This window comes from Rattus norvegicus, chromosome 20 (genome assembly GCF_036323735.1).
Source record: "Rattus norvegicus strain BN/NHsdMcwi chromosome 20, GRCr8, whole genome shotgun sequence".
In the NCBI taxonomy this organism is placed as follows: Eukaryota; Metazoa; Chordata; class Mammalia; order Rodentia; family Muridae; genus Rattus; species Rattus norvegicus.
Window position 1 is genome coordinate 55,220,846 of NC_086038.1, and position 19,964 is coordinate 55,240,809.

Consider the following 19,964-nt stretch of genomic DNA (forward strand, 5'->3'; position numbering starts at 1 on the left):
TTTGTCACTGGATTCTACATTGATAACAAGTGTATCTGGTTCTTCCAGTGCAGACAATCCACAGACACACAAGCCTCAGCAGAAGCAGGCAGCCATCCTGCAACACAATTGTGCAGCTGGGTTAGCTCTGAGTGCCTGCTTTTGAATGTCAGAGGAGTGGAACTGGGCAGGTGGCCTCCCTCCTATTTTGGCTTCTGATGGAATTCTGTTATCGGTTAGCAAATACTTCCATGGTCTTTGATATTCATAAGAGACGCTTCAAGCAATTTGAAAGTAACATCTCAGCTCTAAAAAGAAAAAGGCAATGTGATTCCAGTTGCAGGCCATCATAATAGGGGAGAAATCACAGTTAAGGAAAACAGGAGTTTGTAGCAGAAATTCCTCACATGGCAGTGTCCTGAACTAGGGAACCACACTAATGCTCTTACAAGGTCTAACCACACTGATCAGCTTCCACCAGGCAGAAATTCCACCTCCTAAAAGACTCTATTACCTTCTAATAGTGTCACAGATGTGGTCCAAGGACTCTGAACATGGCCTGTGGTAGACATTGCAAATTCAAACCATAAATCTTTAGTTACTCATAAAGTTTGCTATATTTTCTACAGGCTAACTGTACTACACAAATATAATTAAGACTGATTTTGCATTTTGTTAAGTGTATATTGTCATTGGGACTTTCAAAGTGTATAGATTGTCATTTATTTTGTTGACCACTAGGTGGTGCAGTTTACCAATTTATTATACCCAACCTATAAACAATTAAAGTAGAGATCTTTTCTTTAGTTGATTGCTTAGAAATCTAAAAAAGAAAAAAAAATGTAAAAGACCCATGATGCAGTCATTTTGGCAAGGCCTGGATTAGAACCCCAGCTTCCTGAGCTCTCATTCCCCACCATATTCATATTTGGAAAAAATTAGTCAAAAATAAGCTCTTATTGATAATGAGATTTTTTTCCAAAAACAATAATAAATAAATACTTTACTTAAAATCCCCCAAAAGGTTTTACTATTGAACCTTTTAAAGGTATTACACTAACATCTTCAATTTTATAAAAATACTATTTTAGTGAGTTTCATCAGTTAGTTTATACAGTCTTTTGTTGTAAGACGTGTGCAGAGTCTACAAGTTCAAACCAGTCCAAAGAAAGGTTACAAACAAGGAAATTAATGCATTCAAAGTAGATGTATGGTTGTAGGGGCAATGTGGTCAGTATCTTCCCACCAAAAAGCAGCATGAACACAGCTGTAGGTGAACACTGTTGGCCTTCTGCAAAATTTTAAGACACAACAAGATGATATTTGTATAAAGCACTGTTGCCAAGTTATACCTTAAGAAACATTAAAATCATTTTGCTTTCTTTGATAAACTCACTCAGCATGTATGAGATATAGCAATTGCTGTTAAATGCTAATTAACTGCCTTGTTACATTTTTTAACGTCTAGGTACAAAAGTCAAGAAATAAGCAAGTGCGAGAGTTATTCTCAGATGGCTTTAGCATTCATCATGCCGGGATGCTTCGGCAAGACAGAAATTTGGTTGAAAATTTGTTCTCAAATGGGCACATCAAAGTCCTGGTTTGCACAGCCACCCTAGCCTGGGGTGTCAATCTCCCTGCACATGCCGTCATTATTAAGGTAGGAGCCTACCTCCCTTTGCACATGGATTTGTGTGTCTGTTAAAGCAAGCCCCGGGATTGATTTATTTACAAAAATGTGGTGATTTGTCTGTTTCATTGACTGAATGCTGTTTTAGCCAGAATTACTTCCTCCAGTAAAGTCTAGTTTATATTGCAGAATTTAACTCTCTCCTACCTGATGAAGGGATTATTTAAAGTACACTTTTGAAATCTTCCCTTATTTGCCCAATTTCAGGTTCCAGCTCTTCAGGATTATGTGTGTGTGCTTATGTAAATTTTATTAACTTTTCCTCATCTAGGGAACACAAATCTATGCTGCCAAAAGAGGCTCCTTTGTTGACCTTGGAATTTTAGATGTCATGCAGATATTTGGCCGAGCCGGACGACCGCAATTTGACAAATTTGGGGAAGGAATCATTATAACCACACATGATAAACTCAGCCATTACCTCAGTTTGCTCACTCAACAAAACCCGATTGAGAGTCAGTTTCTGGAAAGTCTTGCAGATAACCTAAATGCAGAGGTAAGAACTTGGAAGTAAAATGTCGAGAAAGGTTGAATTGGTTGTTTATTTGTAGTATTAGGGCTATCGTGTTTGGCAAGAGACAAAATAGCGACTGTTGAGAGGTCTCAGTTAATAATGGTGCTCACTGCCCTCACAAAAGACCTGGGTTTGGTTCCGAACCACACCAGGAAGCTCCTGACTGCCCTCAAAGGCCAGCCCCAAGGAACCTGGCACCTGCTGGTGGCTTTTCTGGCATCTGTTTGCTTGTGCACATAGACAGATACACACACACAAATACACTTGAAATTTCATCTTTAAACATAGAGAAAATTATAGGGTAAATGGCAGAATGTCGTGTAATTCACAGCAGTGTAAAATATTCACAAGACACACAGGAAGTTGTTGCTAACCATGAGATTTGTTCTGTATCAGAAATCTAAGCTAACTTACAGAGGTTAGGGAAATACATAGCAATAGTTGCAGTGCGTATTTGTATTTTGCTTCTCTAATAAAGTTTTATTAGATTTATAAAGTTACTTTATTAGATCATTTGATAGCTTCATTATAAAAATTTTATACAAATTATATAAAACTGAAATTTGAACTTGAGTATCACAGTTTGTTTCGTGTATGTGTTTATGCAGTTTCTGTGTTCAAACCTAACTGATCTCGGCAGCTTGAATATCTAACATCTTAACTTCTTAACTGGCAAAGAGTATAGACAATTTTAACAATTTAGAATATATATGTCAGATTAACTTTTCAGTTTTCACGGCATTCTTAATTATTGCCATGGTATTCTGTACTTTCCTATGCCAGTTTCCTTTCTTAGGCTGAAGTTGTCTCAGTTATTTCAGTAGCTTCTATGTGAGCATGAATTAAATGACCTACTCATCATCACAGTGCATGCTAGTCCTATACATGTACTTGTTAACGGACACCCTGCCTGTGTTATCCATGTCTCCTCTCTGCAGTGTGAAAAGCAAATGGATACAGTTCTTTGTTAAGAATAGTAGCCAAGGAGGATCAGAACTCCTGGAAGCATAGTGAAGTGGCATCCAAAGAGCTGCATGTGGTGCTGGAGGGTTCAGAGGGAGAGAATACACTGGGGGCCAGGGTACTGCAAAAATAAAAGAAGATGAGCAAAGCTTTGTGAAAGCTCTAAGTTGGGTATGGTTGGAGGTTAGAGAAGGAGGCATGAGGGCAGGTAGACAGGCAGATAGCCAGTGGGAAAGACGTTCGTGCCAAATCCTAAGGACTTGAGTTTGTCCCTTTGTTCCTCAGGACCCATGTGGAAGAGGGAAGTAAGTAACTACTGCACATTATCTCTGACCTCCACATCTGTGTCATGGCACACCCGATACATGCAGATACACAGTAATAAAAGTATTTTCTACATGAAACAGGGACAGTAATGAAAGACTCTGTTTTGACTAATTTCTTGACTCCAAAGATGATCTATAATACTCAGTTTCAGTCCTTGTTGACTGTGATTGAATAATCTTAATAGCTGGGTATAAATAACTTACGTGTCTTGTGAGCATTTACTTATTTTTCAGTCCTAGTGCCCAGGGATGTCCTGGGATATCTCTAGCATCTCAGGATCACTTGAAGTTGACTTTTGAAAACAGTCTTCAAACACACAGGCCCATTAAATCTAGTTTATTGTATAGAGCTTATATTTGTCCCATCTTAGATAAAATGTAGTAAGTTAAACTGAATATATTTCCTTGTATTGGTTCTTTACTTTTTCCCATGATGTAGACTAAATATTTTTTTTTAAATATCAGCAATAGTTTCTCTGACTTTTACGGTGCAAACGAGTTTGTGCTAGCCGATGTTTATGTCCCCTTGACACAGCTAGAGACTTAGTTTGAAACAGGGAAGCTCAGCTGAGGAAATGACCTCACCAGAAGGACTTATGGACAGTAAGGAGGCCCAGTTCACTGTGGGTGGCACCATCTCTGAGTTGTTGTCTTGAGTGCTGTAAGAAAGCCATTAAGCCATCAAGAGCAAGCCAGTACATGGCTCTCCTCCATGGCCTCTGTGCCAACTCCTGCCCCAGATTCTTTCCCTGACTTCTGTGGATGATGGATCATAAGCTTAAGAGAAAATAAATCCCCTCCTCCCCTAGTTTCTTTGGTTATGGAATTTTATCACAGCAGCAGCCATCCCAATGAAGACAGATTTCTATGTAACTTTATTTTAAAGTTCGTGGAGTCTGAATTTTAGTCAACTTAGAACTAATATCTTTGACCACTTTTTAAGTAGTAAACCCAAGTGCTTTTGTAAGTATTCAGGAAATACAAACTGAATCAAACACTGTTCTTATCGTTTAGAACAATAGAATAGCTTCAGTGAAACTAGCCATACTCTGAGAATCAGTCAATAATAGTTCATATTTTCATCACTAACTTCTTAATAGATACACCATTTTCAGAAATGTCATCTCACTATGAACATAATTCCATTTTGATACATAAAAGACATCCATAATTTGTAATTTTTAGCCTTTGTAGTGAGGTGTAATAACTGCTAAATTTTTTTTACCTTAGTCTACTGAAATTTCTTTTCAAATTTCCTGATGATAATACAAGTTGAATATGAAATTAATTCTGGTAAAACTGTAAATCAAACATGAATCATTTTATAGCATGAATCCGCTATATTATTAACATTATGGATTTGTGTTTACCACATCTTTGTTAAACCTCAGCATTAGCAATGATTAATGCAAAGATCAAATTAAACTAGAGGAAGAATGTTGCCTCTAATGGCTGTGACATAAATATAGTTTTAATTAATTAGGCAAATACATTAAGTATAATTTGAACATAAATGCTTTATATATATCCTTGTTCTTTGATATCTCATAACTCCATAACTGAAAGGGCACAAGTAGATTCTCTTTATTATAAGGCCAAGCGAGTTTGCACTGAGAGAAAAGCTAGCGTTTGAGGCTTCTTTACAAGTTTTCAGAAGATAGCACTAGCCTTCTACTCTCTTCTGTAAACCTCCCTTTCAATCTCAGCCTTTCTTTAAAGCTAGGATACTTTTCCTATAGTGTAGTATTTATTCTTCAGAAGAGTTCTATACATGCTATGTAGATACTAATTATACATATACCCAGCTTATGGATAACCATGTTTTCCCATCCTCCTGATTATTCTCCTGCAGAAGTCCTTTGCCCTAGAAAGGCATTTCTGTGACCTTATTGCCACGGAGGCCAGTCTTTTATATTCCTTTTTGTTTGTTTTTATTTTTTTATTTATAAAATAGTACTCTTGTTGGCTTGTGAAAAATCTATTACATTCCCATTCTACTTTGATATGCAGCACATACCACAATTGATTTACCGTAGTCCCTTGACACTCAGCCTCATATGCTTACTTCCAGCCTTAAAATAAATGAGTTGTGGGATACATTTTTTATGTATTATAAGGCGTGTGTGTGTGTGTGTGTGTGTGTGTGTGTGTGTGTGTGTGTGTACACATACATGATTATAAACTTGCTTATTTAGGTTTTATATGTTTTAACCAGTTTTCAAGGTATACATATGATGCAAATAATCAAAATATCCTTACATATTAAACTTTGATCTATCAATTAGGTGTGAAGTATAAGTCATATATCTGTTTCCAAATGGGGTAAGTTATATTTTCTTTAGTGGACTTTATAGTGTAACGTTTTCACCATTCACACATCTAATATTTGAAAACCATTGTTGAATGTGAATACATTGTGAGGTAAGGAGTTGAGCTTGGAGTAGTTATCCCAGTGGTTATGGGTTTCAGCTTCGTGCAGGGGACTGGCACATGGCCAAAGCCCCTGCTTTTGTGCAAGGATCTTTGTTCAGAGTGTGCAGGCTTGCTGCTGACTGGTAAGATGAATGAATACATTTCAAAGATACACCATGAAAAAGCTGTCACCAGGTGGCAGCTCATATTTACAGGACACTTTTCATTTCAGCCACGAGGTGGCGATAAAGGACTAGCCTGGTAATATCATGAACTATGAAATGAGCATGTATTTTCCTGTACGGTGTCTTTCCTTCTGCAAATGATTACGATTTTCATTACTTGAGCAGATGAGTGATACCTGCGCCCTCCTTCTTTTCAGAGGCAGCAACAGCAGGTCACTCATGTTAGTTTACTGATGAAGCTTATTTTGCATTTTACAAATCTTGATTTCTTTTATGTTAAAATGATATATGATCGTAAGAAAAATAGTTCATACTTCATAAGACATTACGCACACACACCACACACAGTTAGTTAGTTAGTTGTTAGTTAGTTAGTTACACACACCCATACACCACACAGTTAGTTAGTTGTTAGTTAGTTAGTTAGTTAGTTAGTTACCTGAATAGGAAGAGTATTTTATTGGGCATAGAATAGGAAGGGAGTGGGTTGGGGAACACCTGGAATACTGCCTATATCAAAATCTCTGACGTTAGAGAGAGTCAATGTCTGATTTTTACTCATTATCAAACTAGTTTCTATTTATATTTTTACTAATTTTATTAACTTTTCAAAGGACTATTTCAAGACAATAGTGTATAAGGCTCAGTGTCAACAACTGAACTGTTTAAAAGTCTTTTTGGAGACCATAAGGGTTAGTGGAGGAAAAGGACGGTGGGCGCGGTAGCAGTGTGAAAAGTAAGGTTTGCAGAATAAAACAAGTTTAAGTCAGCGCTGCAGCTGGATGCTAATACTTGGAGAATGAGAATACTGGGAATGAGAATGAGGTTCTGCACAGTAATGAAGTAATCATATGTTTTTACCACATGGATGATCGAATCGTAAGGGGAAGAAGGTTAATTGCTAACATACCATGCGTAAACTGATTTTTCTCATACCCCCATGTTCACTATTAACATCTGAAGTGTAATAAGATGTGTGTAAGCTTTTGTTTTTTGAGGAGTGGTCTTGCTGTATAGTCACTGTGTAGTTCAGGTTGACCCCACTTCCCGCTATCCTCCTGGTGTAGCCTCCTGAGGACTGTAATTATAGGCATATACAATTGTGCCCAGTGAATATGTTTAATTCTTAACTTTCCTGAACACAATTCAGTATTGGGCTATATGATATTTAATGGTTAAAGTAGTTATTAGATATCATAGATTATATATAGAAACACATAAATTATAGAAATAGTAGTTGCAGAAATTCAGACATGCAAATAGATTTCAATAAAACAACTTTCTTTTTCTTTCTTTCATTCTTTTTTTTTCTTCCAGACAGGGTTATTCTGTGTAGCCTTGGCTGTCCTAGAACTTGTTCTGTAGACCAGACTGGCCTTGAACTTACAGAGATCCACCTGACTGTGCCTACCAAGTGCTAGAATTAAGGTGTACACCATCACTGCCCTGCCAAACATATTTGGTGTTTGGTTTTTTGTTTTACACATCCAGAATAGAAACCATAAATCTTTAGTAATTGTGTAGCTCCTTACTGACTCAAATTTAGGGTTAGTGTGCTTGTTTTGCTTGCACGCGTGGGTAGGACAGTGTTAAGGATTCGATCTATGGCCTTGTATGCACTAAGCATACTCTCTACCTACATTGCCAGATAATCTACATATATATCTAACAGAATTAGGTATATAAAATTAAAATTATACGAAGTAAAACATATATGAAGTTTTTCTAGTATAAATGCTAAAATGACTTTCCTTATATTGCTTCTAAAAATTATATAGAATAAAGCTAATTAAAATTTCAGTTTCTTCAATATTCGTACCTTAGTTATCACATTCCTTGTTTTTTTTCTTCCTAAGATGGAGTAATTTATACAAGACATATCTCTTCTTATTGAATTGAACTAAGGATTTGTAGAAGAATTGCAGGTGTCAAGTCTCACACTTAGGATACTCTCCCAGAAAGCACTGTTGTTTCCAGTTGGTCTGCTAGAAAATCAAATACATCTCACACAAGTGTCTCATTAAAATTCTGTTAATGTCACTGTCTAAGAATTATTTTCTTTACACAGAGCTCATGTTAGTTGTATTTTTAAATCATTAATTGATGTTTTTTAAGCTAGTACATATCAAAAATACATTAAATGCCTTGTTGTACATTCCATGCACTTTCTGGACATAATCTAAACATTCTTTTTTTAATTATAGTTCACACATATAATTTCTTTTTGAATAATGAAAGCACTTCTTGTTTTGTTGGACTGGTTTTTCCTTATTGTTAGTGCTTTGGAAATAAAATCTTGTCACTCCTTCGCCCAGGCTAGCTTCAAACATAGGACACACTGCAGCCTCACATCCACATAGGGGCAGTGGTTGTCGCCATATTTGGCAGGACATGTCTTAAGTATAAGTGTTAATATGTATAAACCGGCTCTCTTTCTTTGTAGAAATGGTTACAGTTTTCTGTCGTGTTCTGTTTGTGTGTCTGTCCCAGTGCTAAGACTATCTGTAGAGACAGCTAGCTTTCCTTCTGTGTTCTGGGTACTTACTGCACAGAAGCAGGGAAGTACATGTACACAGTAGGACTTTGTTATTGTTCTAGTATACTTATATTAATCTTTTCAGGAAATTATGTGAAACTAAAACAAATTGAATATTAAGTGAGTTAGGAAAAAAATAACAACACAAAAATCCGTTAATACTATATAAAGATCACTCATGGGGAAAAAATCAAAACCCATAACATTGAAGAATTTCAGATTTTAGATTCATTTCTAATTCAGTTATATAAGGCAACAGTGATGTTTGGTAATGAAAATATCATGTCTACCAATTGTGCTTGCCTTTTTTTAAAAATACAATACATACCTATGTTCAAAGACTTAATTTCTGGTCAAGTAGTGTTTGCTATAATATGTGTTGGTCTTTCCTGCGTTGCTTTAATTTCTGCTGTATTTTTAACGTCCAGATTGCACTAGGAACAGTCACCAATGTGGAAGAGGCGGTGAAGTGGATGAGTTACACGTACCTCTACGTGCGGATGAGAGCAAACCCACTCGCCTACGGCATCAGTCACAAAGCATACCAGGTATCCAGCTCACTGGGAAGGAGAACCGAAGCTCAGGCTTGCTTTTAAGTCGTGTGATCCTTTCATAATGCAAAAGAAAGTAAATGTGGGTTCCTCTCACCTCACTTGAAGAGGAGTTAGGGAACTGGAAGAAAATTTCAAAGCTGTAATGTTTTTTAGAGAACACTGAGGAAAATGAAATTGTCCCTGATAATTACATTACTTTAAATCTCTTTTACCACTAATACTGTTAAATCCGTATTTATGTGCTGATGAAGCCATTTGCAGATAGATTTCCATTTGCAGTATTTTGCTATGTTTGTTTTAAACTGAAATACTAGTTTGGGAGTAAACTGGACAGGAAGAAATTTATGATGATGTTTTAATAATAGGCTTATGTTCTATATAATCTGTTCCCCTTATCAAATTGCTTTACCCTCTATTCTGAAAATTTTAAGTGGTGGCAGTGATGAGTTATCATCATAACTCTTTGGCGGCCAGGATCACTTTCATGTATCAGTGCATAGGCAGACTGAGAATTGGATGCATGTGGGGACAGCCTTTCCTCTGAGCTTTACGGTTGTGTGGTCCATATGGCTTACAGATTCCATAGGATCTTGTTTTTTCTTTAGAACTCCGTTTTTGTGCTGTAAGTGCTTCCTAATTACAGAAGAAACCCTGTTGTGGTCTAATAAAAACATTATTTCACTATCATTGTATGGATATTCACGTATGTCAAGGCAAAATTATCAAAAAATGTTTAACTCCAAATGTTTCTCCTTTCACCAACAACACACATCTGATCCTGCTACCAAAGCCAGTTCTTGGGCTTTTCTTTCATTTTCCCCTTTTCCTGAGTAGTAGATTTCATAAAATTCATACAGAAGCAACAACTAGCGCCAAGGATGCTGTCTGAAATCTGAGTTTTCGTATTTGGATTTTTCCCTGGAAAGTATCCCACTCCCTTCCTTCCTTCCATGCTGGTCTTAAGTCAGAGCATTATTTTACAGCCAAAGTGATTGGTTGCTAGATACAGGTTTTCATTAGGATACATGTAATCATAAAACACTGGATGGTCACATTACAAGTAAAAGGATTGTGACGACGATTGAGGCCATTATGAAAGCTTTCCAAAGGGGTAGAGCCTATCTTGGTGCATATGCGATGTTTTGAATGAGAAGTGTTCCCCACAGACGGCTCGCTATGTATCTGAACACTTCTCCCTCAGTCAGCGGTGCTGTTTGGAAAGGCTACAGAACAGCGATTCTTAACATGGGAGTCAAGACCATGGTGCATTTATACAATGGAATACTTCAGCTATTAAAACAAAGACGTCATGAATTTTGTAGGCAAATGGATACATCTTTAGAAGACCTACTTTAAAATAAATGACAGCAATATTAGCTCATGATTTTAAAGATAGTTTTTATATTTTTCTACTCCATTAGAAACATTACCTTCTTGCCTATAACTAAGCAGGATCTTCGAGACTTGGCATGTGCCACACATATGAATCTGCAGGTACACATAAACATACAAGGATAACAATAGGAGTAACTTCAGAGATTGGGTTGAATATCATAATTTCTACTCCTAAAATGACTGGCGCAAGTCATGGCCACACATGCCTGTTAAACCGAGCTTCTGAGAGGCCAAAATAAGAGTTATAAGGGGGAGGCCATCCTGGAGCAATTTGTGAAATATCTCAAAAGTTCAAAGCAACATTGCATTGTAATAGATTCAACACTATAAAGAATATCCAATTTTCTTCTTTGTTTCCATTTTTATGATAACCAAAATAGTTTTCCCATCAGACAGGAAAATGCATGGACATTTATTGGAATTATTTTTGAATAATTGAATTATTTTTGAAAGGATAATGTGAATTTAGTTTTGTGGATCTTTATTGGGCAAGAGCACTCTCACCACCATTTCCCCATGAAATGCTAATAATAATCCTCTTGAAATAGTAATATGGCTCAATAATTTTAAGACCCTATTTGTTTTAGCAAAAAAAATTATATCTACCTTTAAGTATTTGTTATCGGGAATTCTGCAGATATAACTATCTTAGATTCTAGAATATTTAAAGAAAATGTGTAAATCGATAACATGTGGTTTTTAAGCTTAGTAATCTTTTCTAACTTTTTCTCAAACATTAAAATATACATACATACACATATAAAAATTAAATCAGTATATCGAAAGGACATCTGCAGTCCTGTGTTCATGGCAGCAATTTTGCAATCGCCAGGAAGTGACCACAGCTCATCATACGTCCACCAGCTGAGATGGACAAGGAAAATGTGTTCTGTACATACACTGAGTAGTATTGGTCAGGAAAGGAAATCCTGTCTACTGTGACTACATCCCTGGAATGAGACCGTGGGACAGATTAAATGATACAGACATAGAAAGACAACTGCCACATAAGATTCTCACATGTGAACATAGAAACCCAGACTTCCATCGTGATTCCAGAAGCTGAGAAGAGCCGGACTGTGGAAAGTCTGGTCAGTGTGAACTGAGTTACCACTATTTATAAAAACGGTAATTTCCCCGTGTTTTAGAACCACGAGTGATCACAGATAACACCAGCATGCTCTACTGCTATTCTACAAAATGAGCAAAAGGGTTTGTCACAGAGAAGTGGTACATCTTTAGAGAGATAGACATTTTTAACCACTGCCAAATTGTGTGTTAATAAAATCAGCATATACTATACCTTTAACTTGTGCCATTCTTAAAATGAACTTAATTTCAATCTAAACTGTCATAAAAGCATGTTAATTTCTGTGAGCAGGCACGTGCACTGACTTTCTAAAGACTTTGATACTTTTGCATGTATTTGTTCTCTTTCTTCCGTGTAGATGGACCCAACGTTAAGAAAGCACCGAGAACAGCTCCTCATTGAAGTTGGACAAAAGCTGGATAAAGCTAGGATGATTCGCTTTGAAGAACGAACTGGCTATTTTTCTTCCACTGATTTGGGTAGAACTGCCAGCCACTACTATATTAAATACAACACCATTGAGGTAATGTCCTGAATGGAACAAATAGAGCAATATCTTCATTTCTAGATTTAAATAGTTTCTAGTCTTCAGTATATGCTGATAATGCAAAATAAGAAAAGCAGTTAATAAAGCAAAATATATTTATTTATACTAATTCAATAATACCCTCAGAACTAACAACATAGAACATTAAATAATCTGGGTTCTTTGCCAACCAGTCCGTGAACTTCTACAGGATATAGAGCATACTCTTAAGTCCTAAGGATGAATGCCAGATTATATTAAATGGGAAATGGTAGTATTCTGCCTGGATTGGTGTCATCTTGACATTAGCTAGAGTCATCAGAGAGGAAGGAGCCTCAGTTGAGGAAAAGCTTCCCTGAGATCCAGCCGTAAGGCCTTTTCTCAATTAGTCATCAGTGGCCTGGCTCATTATGGGTGGTGCCATCCCTTTGCCAGTGTCCCTGGATTCTATAAGGAAACAGGCTGAGCAAGCCGTTCAGAACAACCCTCTATGATCTGGATCAGCTCCTACCTCTAGGATCCTGCCATGTTTGAGTTCCTTTCTTGATTTCCTTTGATGAGGAACAGTAATGTGGGAGTGAAAGCTGAATAAACCCTTTCTTCCTCAACTTGCTTTTTTTCTCATCATAGTGTTTCATCACAACAATAGAAACCTAACTAAGATAAATATCTGAATGGTTTTTTTTAAATAAAAAGTAAAAGAAAATTTTTCATCTTACTAAGAAACAGTGGGTAGAGTTAAAATAGCTCACCAGGACAAACCGACTGTTGCAGCTTGAGGAATTTTGAAGGTTAATATTTTAAACATACAATGGAAACTTACTACCTTTTTCAGTATTTCTCTCTCTTTTTTTTTAGTGAATGGTTCTGGGTGTGGGGTCTCATTTTTGTGGCCAGTTTCTAAATACAAATAAATGACTCCCAACTCTGCATCCCAGGTGCCGGGTACTAGGCATGTGCCAACATGTTTGACTTACTTACTGCCTTTATATCTGCGTGTGTTGGAAAGTTACAGTGATCATTCATGAGAAAACTTAAATTTGTTTTATTTATGGTCATGTCGTGAATTTTATATTGATTTTTTTTGTTTGGGACTTCCATAAATATTTTTAATATAAAAAGAAATCATTCCAGTTAGATTTCTTCAAATGTAGAAGCACCAGTTTATATGAAATGTAGTTTTTGTACCATTACATTTTTTTTATACATAAAACAGGTCTTAGAAAGTACTAGTTGGTCCCTGTATTTTCCAAAATAAACTTTATATTTGCATAACAGTTAGATTTCTTTAAATCATTTGACATTTGTTATCTTACAACTGTGATCTGGGAATTCTTCAAGCAAGTTGCCAGCCGTTCGCTTTGTGCATCACGCATTGATCAGCTGCTCGTTTTCTCTGTTGCACAGTTTTTCTTGGATGTCTCCTCGTTAATAAGCCAGTGCGTTAGCAGTTCTCCCAGAGCTGGCATCTTTCACCTTCATCCTGTATGCCCTCTACCTGCTTTTCCTCGTCTAATTTCACCGATAAAAATATGGGAATCATCAGATTACTGTTTCCTACTAATTTCTCTGCAGTGTATATGATATATGATTAATTTAGTATTTGTGAATGATATAGATTTCTATATACACAGACAAATGTTTTGATGAACACATTTTAGACATGTAATGTAGATTTTGCTTGATAACTGCCTTTATCTTTTTGCTCTTATAGATCTTCTAACTCTGATCATGTCTATAAAATGAGAATTTGGAGTACTGTACAACAAATATCTGTATGGTTTAGGGCTCCATTTCTCTAAGTTTGTGCAATTTAGAATAGGATCGGCAACTTAAGAATGCTTCATTGAACTTCTAATTTTAATCAAATATTTATTCTGACAGACATTCAATGAACTCTTTGATGCACACAAAACAGAAGGTGATATCTTTGCTATTGTCTCCAAAGCTGAAGAATTTGATCAAATTAAGGTAAGATATCTTGAGGTTAGAATTAAATATTATTAAGTACATAAATTAATTTATCAGCTTGTAATTAATTGCTATTTCTCAACATAAGAATTAAGCATCATATTACATTTGGAGTATCAATACATCAAAAATGTCCACTGTCCTAAAATTATATCTCACAACATTTGTTGCTTTTGCCATAAATCAATAATGTAGATTTTATAGTATTAAAAATATCAAATGAAACAGTGACAGTAGTCCATGCCTTTAGCCCTAGCATTTAGGAGACAGAGGCTGAGGATCTCTGAGTTTGAAGCCATCGTGTCTCTATAGCAAGTTATAGGCCAGCAAGTTACACAAAGAGGTTATGTCTCAGAGAGGTGTAGGGGGAAGTAGGAGAGAGAAACTATTAAATAGTATCAGTCGGTAGCTTTTGAACTATTAAAATGCAAAGTTCATTGAAGAAAATACAAAATACGTGCGTGGTTAGATTTAAATTTGAATATTTCTGCACTATCCATATTTTAATTTAATCTCATTAACAGTAAAAACTTCAATACCTTGAACATCGTACTTCACAACTTTAAGTTGTGAATGTGTTATGCCTTATAAAAATATGTGACTATAGTGAATGTATTTGAAGATAATCAAGTTTGCCCTAATCCAGTTGGGCAGAGGTTTAACTCTCATCAAATAAAAAATGAAATCTCATCAAATGAAGGATGATAAGGTCAGATGATTTAATTTTTATGGCATAGCAAATTTTTATATGTCAATTGCAACTTTAATATTATGAATAGTAAGGTGTAATTGTGTCAGCTTCAAGACAGATGATTCATATTGTATTTTACAACTACCTTGTGCAAAGTAATATTTTCACCACTACAAAAAGAAAGCATCACAAAGTGGAAGCTTGTACAAACATAAAGTGAAGTTTAATTTGAACAAGAAACTGTTCATTAATTTAACTAAAGTATTACTATAAAAACATTAATTCTTCTAGGTCAGAGAAGAAGAAATAGAAGAATTAGATGCCTTGTTAAACAATTTCTGTGAACTCTCAGCTCCAGGAGGTGTGGAAAATAGTTATGGGAAAATAAACATCCTACTTCAGACCTACATCAGCCGAGGAGAGATGGACAGTTTCTCCCTCATATCAGATTCCGCATATGTTGCCCAGGTAAGAATCATAGTCCCTTCCCATTCTGCTTTGAAGCTTACTGTTGAATATGCTTTAATAAATATATCTCATTCTACGATTGTTTTGCTAGGTCTCTCTTTGAAAACACATAATCTTAACAGGTATTGTAGCACACAGCTTAGGGGGACCTCTGAGTTCAAGGCCAGCTAGAACTATATAGTGAAGCCCTGTCTGATTTTAAAAAAAACAAAACAAAAAACCCTAGTGATCTTCTCTGCCACTGATACTTAAAAGGTGAGCTTTGAAAGGCAACTATTCCCTAAACTACAGCTCATTTACTTTTTTTTTTTTTAAGATTTATTCATTTATTATATATAAGTACACTGTAGCTGTCTTCAGACACACCAGAAGAGGGCATCGGATCTCTTTACAGATGGTTGTGAGCCACCATGTGGTTGCTGGGAATTGAACTCAGGACCTCTGGAAGAGTAGTTGGGTGCTCTTAACCACTGAGCCATCTCTCCAGCCCTACTTTTAACCTCTTAAATTATGGTAGAAAATGAGGTAAAGCACCATAGTTCTTGTATTTGCTATTCGCCTTTCTAATAGACAGAGCCCATAAAGCAAAGCATGTATTTTTTTTTCTTCCTAAGTGTTTATTTGTAATATATTTTGAGTAACGCCTTCCTAAAGTGATAAAAATTGAAACAAAATCTTATTTAGAATGTATGACTTTTTGTCACATTACACTTCAGACACACACACACAGAATAAGACAGAGAGAGAGAGAATATGAATATCTCACTGTACAGCCCTACCTTACCTGAAAATTAGTTATGTGAAACAGTCTGTGGCCATAAAAAAATAATTCACACAGATCCTCTTGCCTCTGCCTCTCTTTCCCTGCACTGGGGGGGGTGGGGTACCACCACTCTTGCCTTTTGTGTGCATAATTTTTTTTCAAATTTACATAGAAAAAGAACATTTATATGTTACATGAATATTAATGGTCATGAGTATTCAGGAGGGCTTTGAAATAGCTGAAAATGGAAGATATGTAAACACATGAACTCAGGTATATTGGTAAACAGTTTGAATGTATATATTAATTTAATCATTCTAGCTAAAAATCCAGATAATAATGTCACAGATTATATAAAAGGAAAAAAATGCAAACGTTTTCAAGTTCTCCAAACCCCCATGTTTCTATAAGATTCAGGTTTCTGTGACGGTAAGGTATGTCTGGCACTCAGGCTGTGGATCTGTGTTCAGTCTCTGGAACCCACCTGCTCTCAGTTGCCCTACAGTGTGTAAGCACACGCGCAGGTGCACACATGCGCACATGCACACACACAAACACACACACACACACACGCTCTCAGCTGCCCTATGACATGTACACACACACGCACACACAAGCATGCACACACACACACACACATGCTCTCAGGTGCCCTATGACATGTACACACACACACGCACACACAAGCATGCACACACATGCTCTCAGGTGCCCTATGACATGTACACATACACAATCAAGTACTTGGCCGGTTATGCATTCAAATAAATGTTACATGTTTAAAAATAATGACCCTGTGTCTGTTATTTGAAGCTGCACGGATCGCTTGCTTTGCATAATTATCATCACCTTTATTATGTTATTTCAGATCAAATGTTTGTGCCAAGTGTATATTTTTCTTTTTACAAGAACAAATGAGAATGAAGTAGTAAAATTTGTTTTGGTAGTTATAATCATGAAAATTTTATTTCATTGCACTCGGGAACATAGTAAGACATATTTCTGCAATTTCTAATGAATATCAGCACAATTCACAACTATCTAAATATTGTTTAAGAATTCAATACTGAAAACATAGTTTCTTAGAAACAAATGCCCATTTTCTCTGAAGAGTAAAGATGCATTGGCATTGGGAATATTTAATCTGATTCAGTTCTTAGTATGATGTTGTCTAGATTGAACACTCTTCCTTCTCACATATAAAAGCCGATAGGTAAGTCAAAGCCCCTAGGTTTTCTACTGTAAAAACAGTCTGCCAATTTTACCCATTTACATACAAATTTGTGACTTCATATTTCTTTGTAGCCTTATAAAATTTTATTGTCCTTCTGTAACGTTTTCATTATTCATTCACCAGTTGATTGATAAGTAAACCAGTTCTGTTTTCTGGCACTTGAACAGAGGAGCAGTGAATATGAATGTAAAGCCTCTATAGTCGGATGCAGATTTCTTGGCATATGTCAGTGTAGTGAGTCGTATGGGAATTTGCTTTTTGAGAAACTCCATAATGATTTCCTTAATGGCCACACCAGCTTGCACTCCAACCAATAGTGAATAAGGTTCCTTTCACCCATATCTTCACAACCACTTTTAATTTTTAAAGAGAGGGTTTCTCAAGATAGCTCTGGATGTTCTGGAACTCACACTGTAGACTCAGTTGACCTCCAGCTCAGGGATCTCCCTGCCTCTTCCTCCCAGCTGCTAGAATTAAAGGCATGGGCCACCATGCCTGGCTGGCTGCCATTTCATTTGATGACACCAATTATGACTTGGATTCTAGTTTTAGCCTTAACCAGAGAGGCTCCTAGTCTTAGCCTTAACCAGAGAGGCTCCTCTTTGCAGTGAGCAATGGGGGATGCAGAGACTTCTGGTGTAGAGAATACATGATGATTGGGTGCTCACCCCTAAACAAGACATTCATAATGCTGCATAGGAAGCTGAGAGCAGGTTGTGGAAGAGGAGGCAGAAGGAATGTAAGAGCCTGAAGATAAGAGAAAAGGCTATGGGACACTGTCTGGCATGACAAAGCCATTAAAATCTTGATCTCATAGTAACTGCAGTGCCTCCTTTGAGCTTGAATCAGTCTGAGCCTGTCATCTATTAAGTAGTAATTAGGGAAAGCCCTATTTAACCCTACACTTTCCTGATGGGCTCTTAGCTACTATTGGAATGGGGAAAGGGCAGTCGTTGTCTTCAGTGAACCCACATTGGAGCCCACTAGGCTCCATTGGACAGTTCCAAGCGCACAGGCATTTTCATGGTCCTGCTTAAGTTCAGTGGGTCACTAAACACATGACGTGACTGTGGGAAAGGGTCGTTCAGGAAGAGAGTGTTGATAGAATAGGAGACAGGGATGGTAAGAGTAACCACAGTATACATGTTTGGACTTATCAAAGAACAAATTTAGTAAAAATTACCATTTAAAAATAAACATTTAATCATCTCTAAAGTTAATGATAAAGGAAGGCAACAAAGCAAATGGGGTCAAGATTTCATGGTAGTTTTTAAAAAGTTATATATGTCAATCAGTTTGGTTACCACAGACCACTGAGCTTTTAAGGTTGAATAGAGTTTTTTTTGTTTTGTTTTGTTTTATTCCTGGCAGCAAATAGATGCTGACACCAAATAGGTATATAATATTGCTCATTATTCCAAACTTCGGTCTGTCAAGCAGTAAGTTCAGAATATTACTATCAATGACACTTTGTATGCAAACTAAATGAGTGCTGTATTTGTAAAGCTAGTTATAGTGTTTGTATCATGGGGAGCCACTGGGATTGCACATCGCATGATCCACTCACCAGTATTTCCTTGTCACCCTTTCCTCATGAGTGTCTCCCCTGGCTGAAATAAAAATCTTCCTGAATTCGTCTTAGGGACATGTCAGCCTGTCTCTCATATTTCTGCCACTCGAACAGCCCCTCATCTGCCTTGTTTGCCTTTTGTCTCTTCCTCTTTCTTTCTTGCTTAGAGGGTGTGGAGCAGAGCTTCCTAATGTAGAAATCGGCTACCCTCTGAGGGTTTAGTAAGTGACATGCACACAGGAGTAATGTGACTATTCCCATTCTAAGTGAGAATAATTAAGATTATATAAGGACAGTTGTTCATAATTCAAGTATGTGGCTTGATTTCTCCTTCTGACTCTAGTTGGGATGATAAATTTATTGACATTTAAAAGTGTGTTATCAATCTGTCTTCCTCTTTTGTTCTTCAGAATGCAGCTAGAATTGTCCGTGCTCTCTTTGAAATTGCACTGAGGAAACGTTGGCCTACCATGACCTACAGGCTTTTGAATCTTAGTAAAGTCATTGACAAGAGACTCTGGGGTTGGGCTAGCCCTTTGAGACAATTTTCTGTGTTACCACCACACATCCTAACAAGATTAGAAGAAAAAAACCTTACAGTGGATAAACTCAAAGACATGAGAAAAGATGAAATAGGTAAGAAGGTAGCAAAAAATCTTTATAGATACATAGAAAATATATTGGTTAGTATATAAGTATGCCGTAATTCCAAATTAAGATATTGTTGACAATATTTATGAAATCACTTTTGCCTAAGCTAAATAAAACCATCTTTTCAGAGTCTGTTAAGTAACTTGACTAAATTAGCAATTATAATGGAGTATATATATTATTCAATGTTTAATTATTTTATACATAGACTCTTACTCATAAATGATGAGAATCATTTGAAGATGGCCATTCACAATTAATTCAATATTAAATTAATTTAAATAAATTTTGTCATATATCAGTAGTTTTATGTTTTTTTATTTTTAAATTTTAATATTATGATGGTAGCTGAGTAGCCAAATAGTGGACCACTAGAAATCCTCTGCATTAGCAAAGTTAAAACAAATAAGAATTTGTTAACGATAAGCTTTGAAGTTCACCAGAGT

At 36.4% G+C, this 19,964-nt stretch overlaps 1 protein-coding gene across 11 annotated transcripts in view; it reads left to right on the plus strand.

The window, feature by feature from the left end:
* Positions 1–19,964, plus strand: part of Ascc3 (activating signal cointegrator 1 complex subunit 3) — a 282,945-nt gene that overhangs the window by 131,416 nt on the left and 131,565 nt on the right. For all 11 annotated transcript variants that reach the window (XR_010060704.1, XM_063279181.1, XM_063279180.1 and 8 more), the window contains 7 exons: positions 1,448–1,639; positions 1,941–2,165; positions 9,034–9,153; positions 12,003–12,167; positions 14,055–14,141; positions 15,124–15,300; positions 19,278–19,503. Coding sequence is in view for 10 of the 11 variants with exons in the window: in XM_063279181.1 (XP_063135251.1) it covers positions 1,448–1,639; positions 1,941–2,165; positions 9,034–9,153; positions 12,003–12,167; positions 14,055–14,141; positions 15,124–15,300; positions 19,278–19,503 (1,192 nt within the window). In the remaining variant the exon portion in view is untranslated. The remainder of the gene's footprint in view (positions 1–1,447; positions 1,640–1,940; positions 2,166–9,033; positions 9,154–12,002; positions 12,168–14,054; positions 14,142–15,123; positions 15,301–19,277; positions 19,504–19,964) is intronic.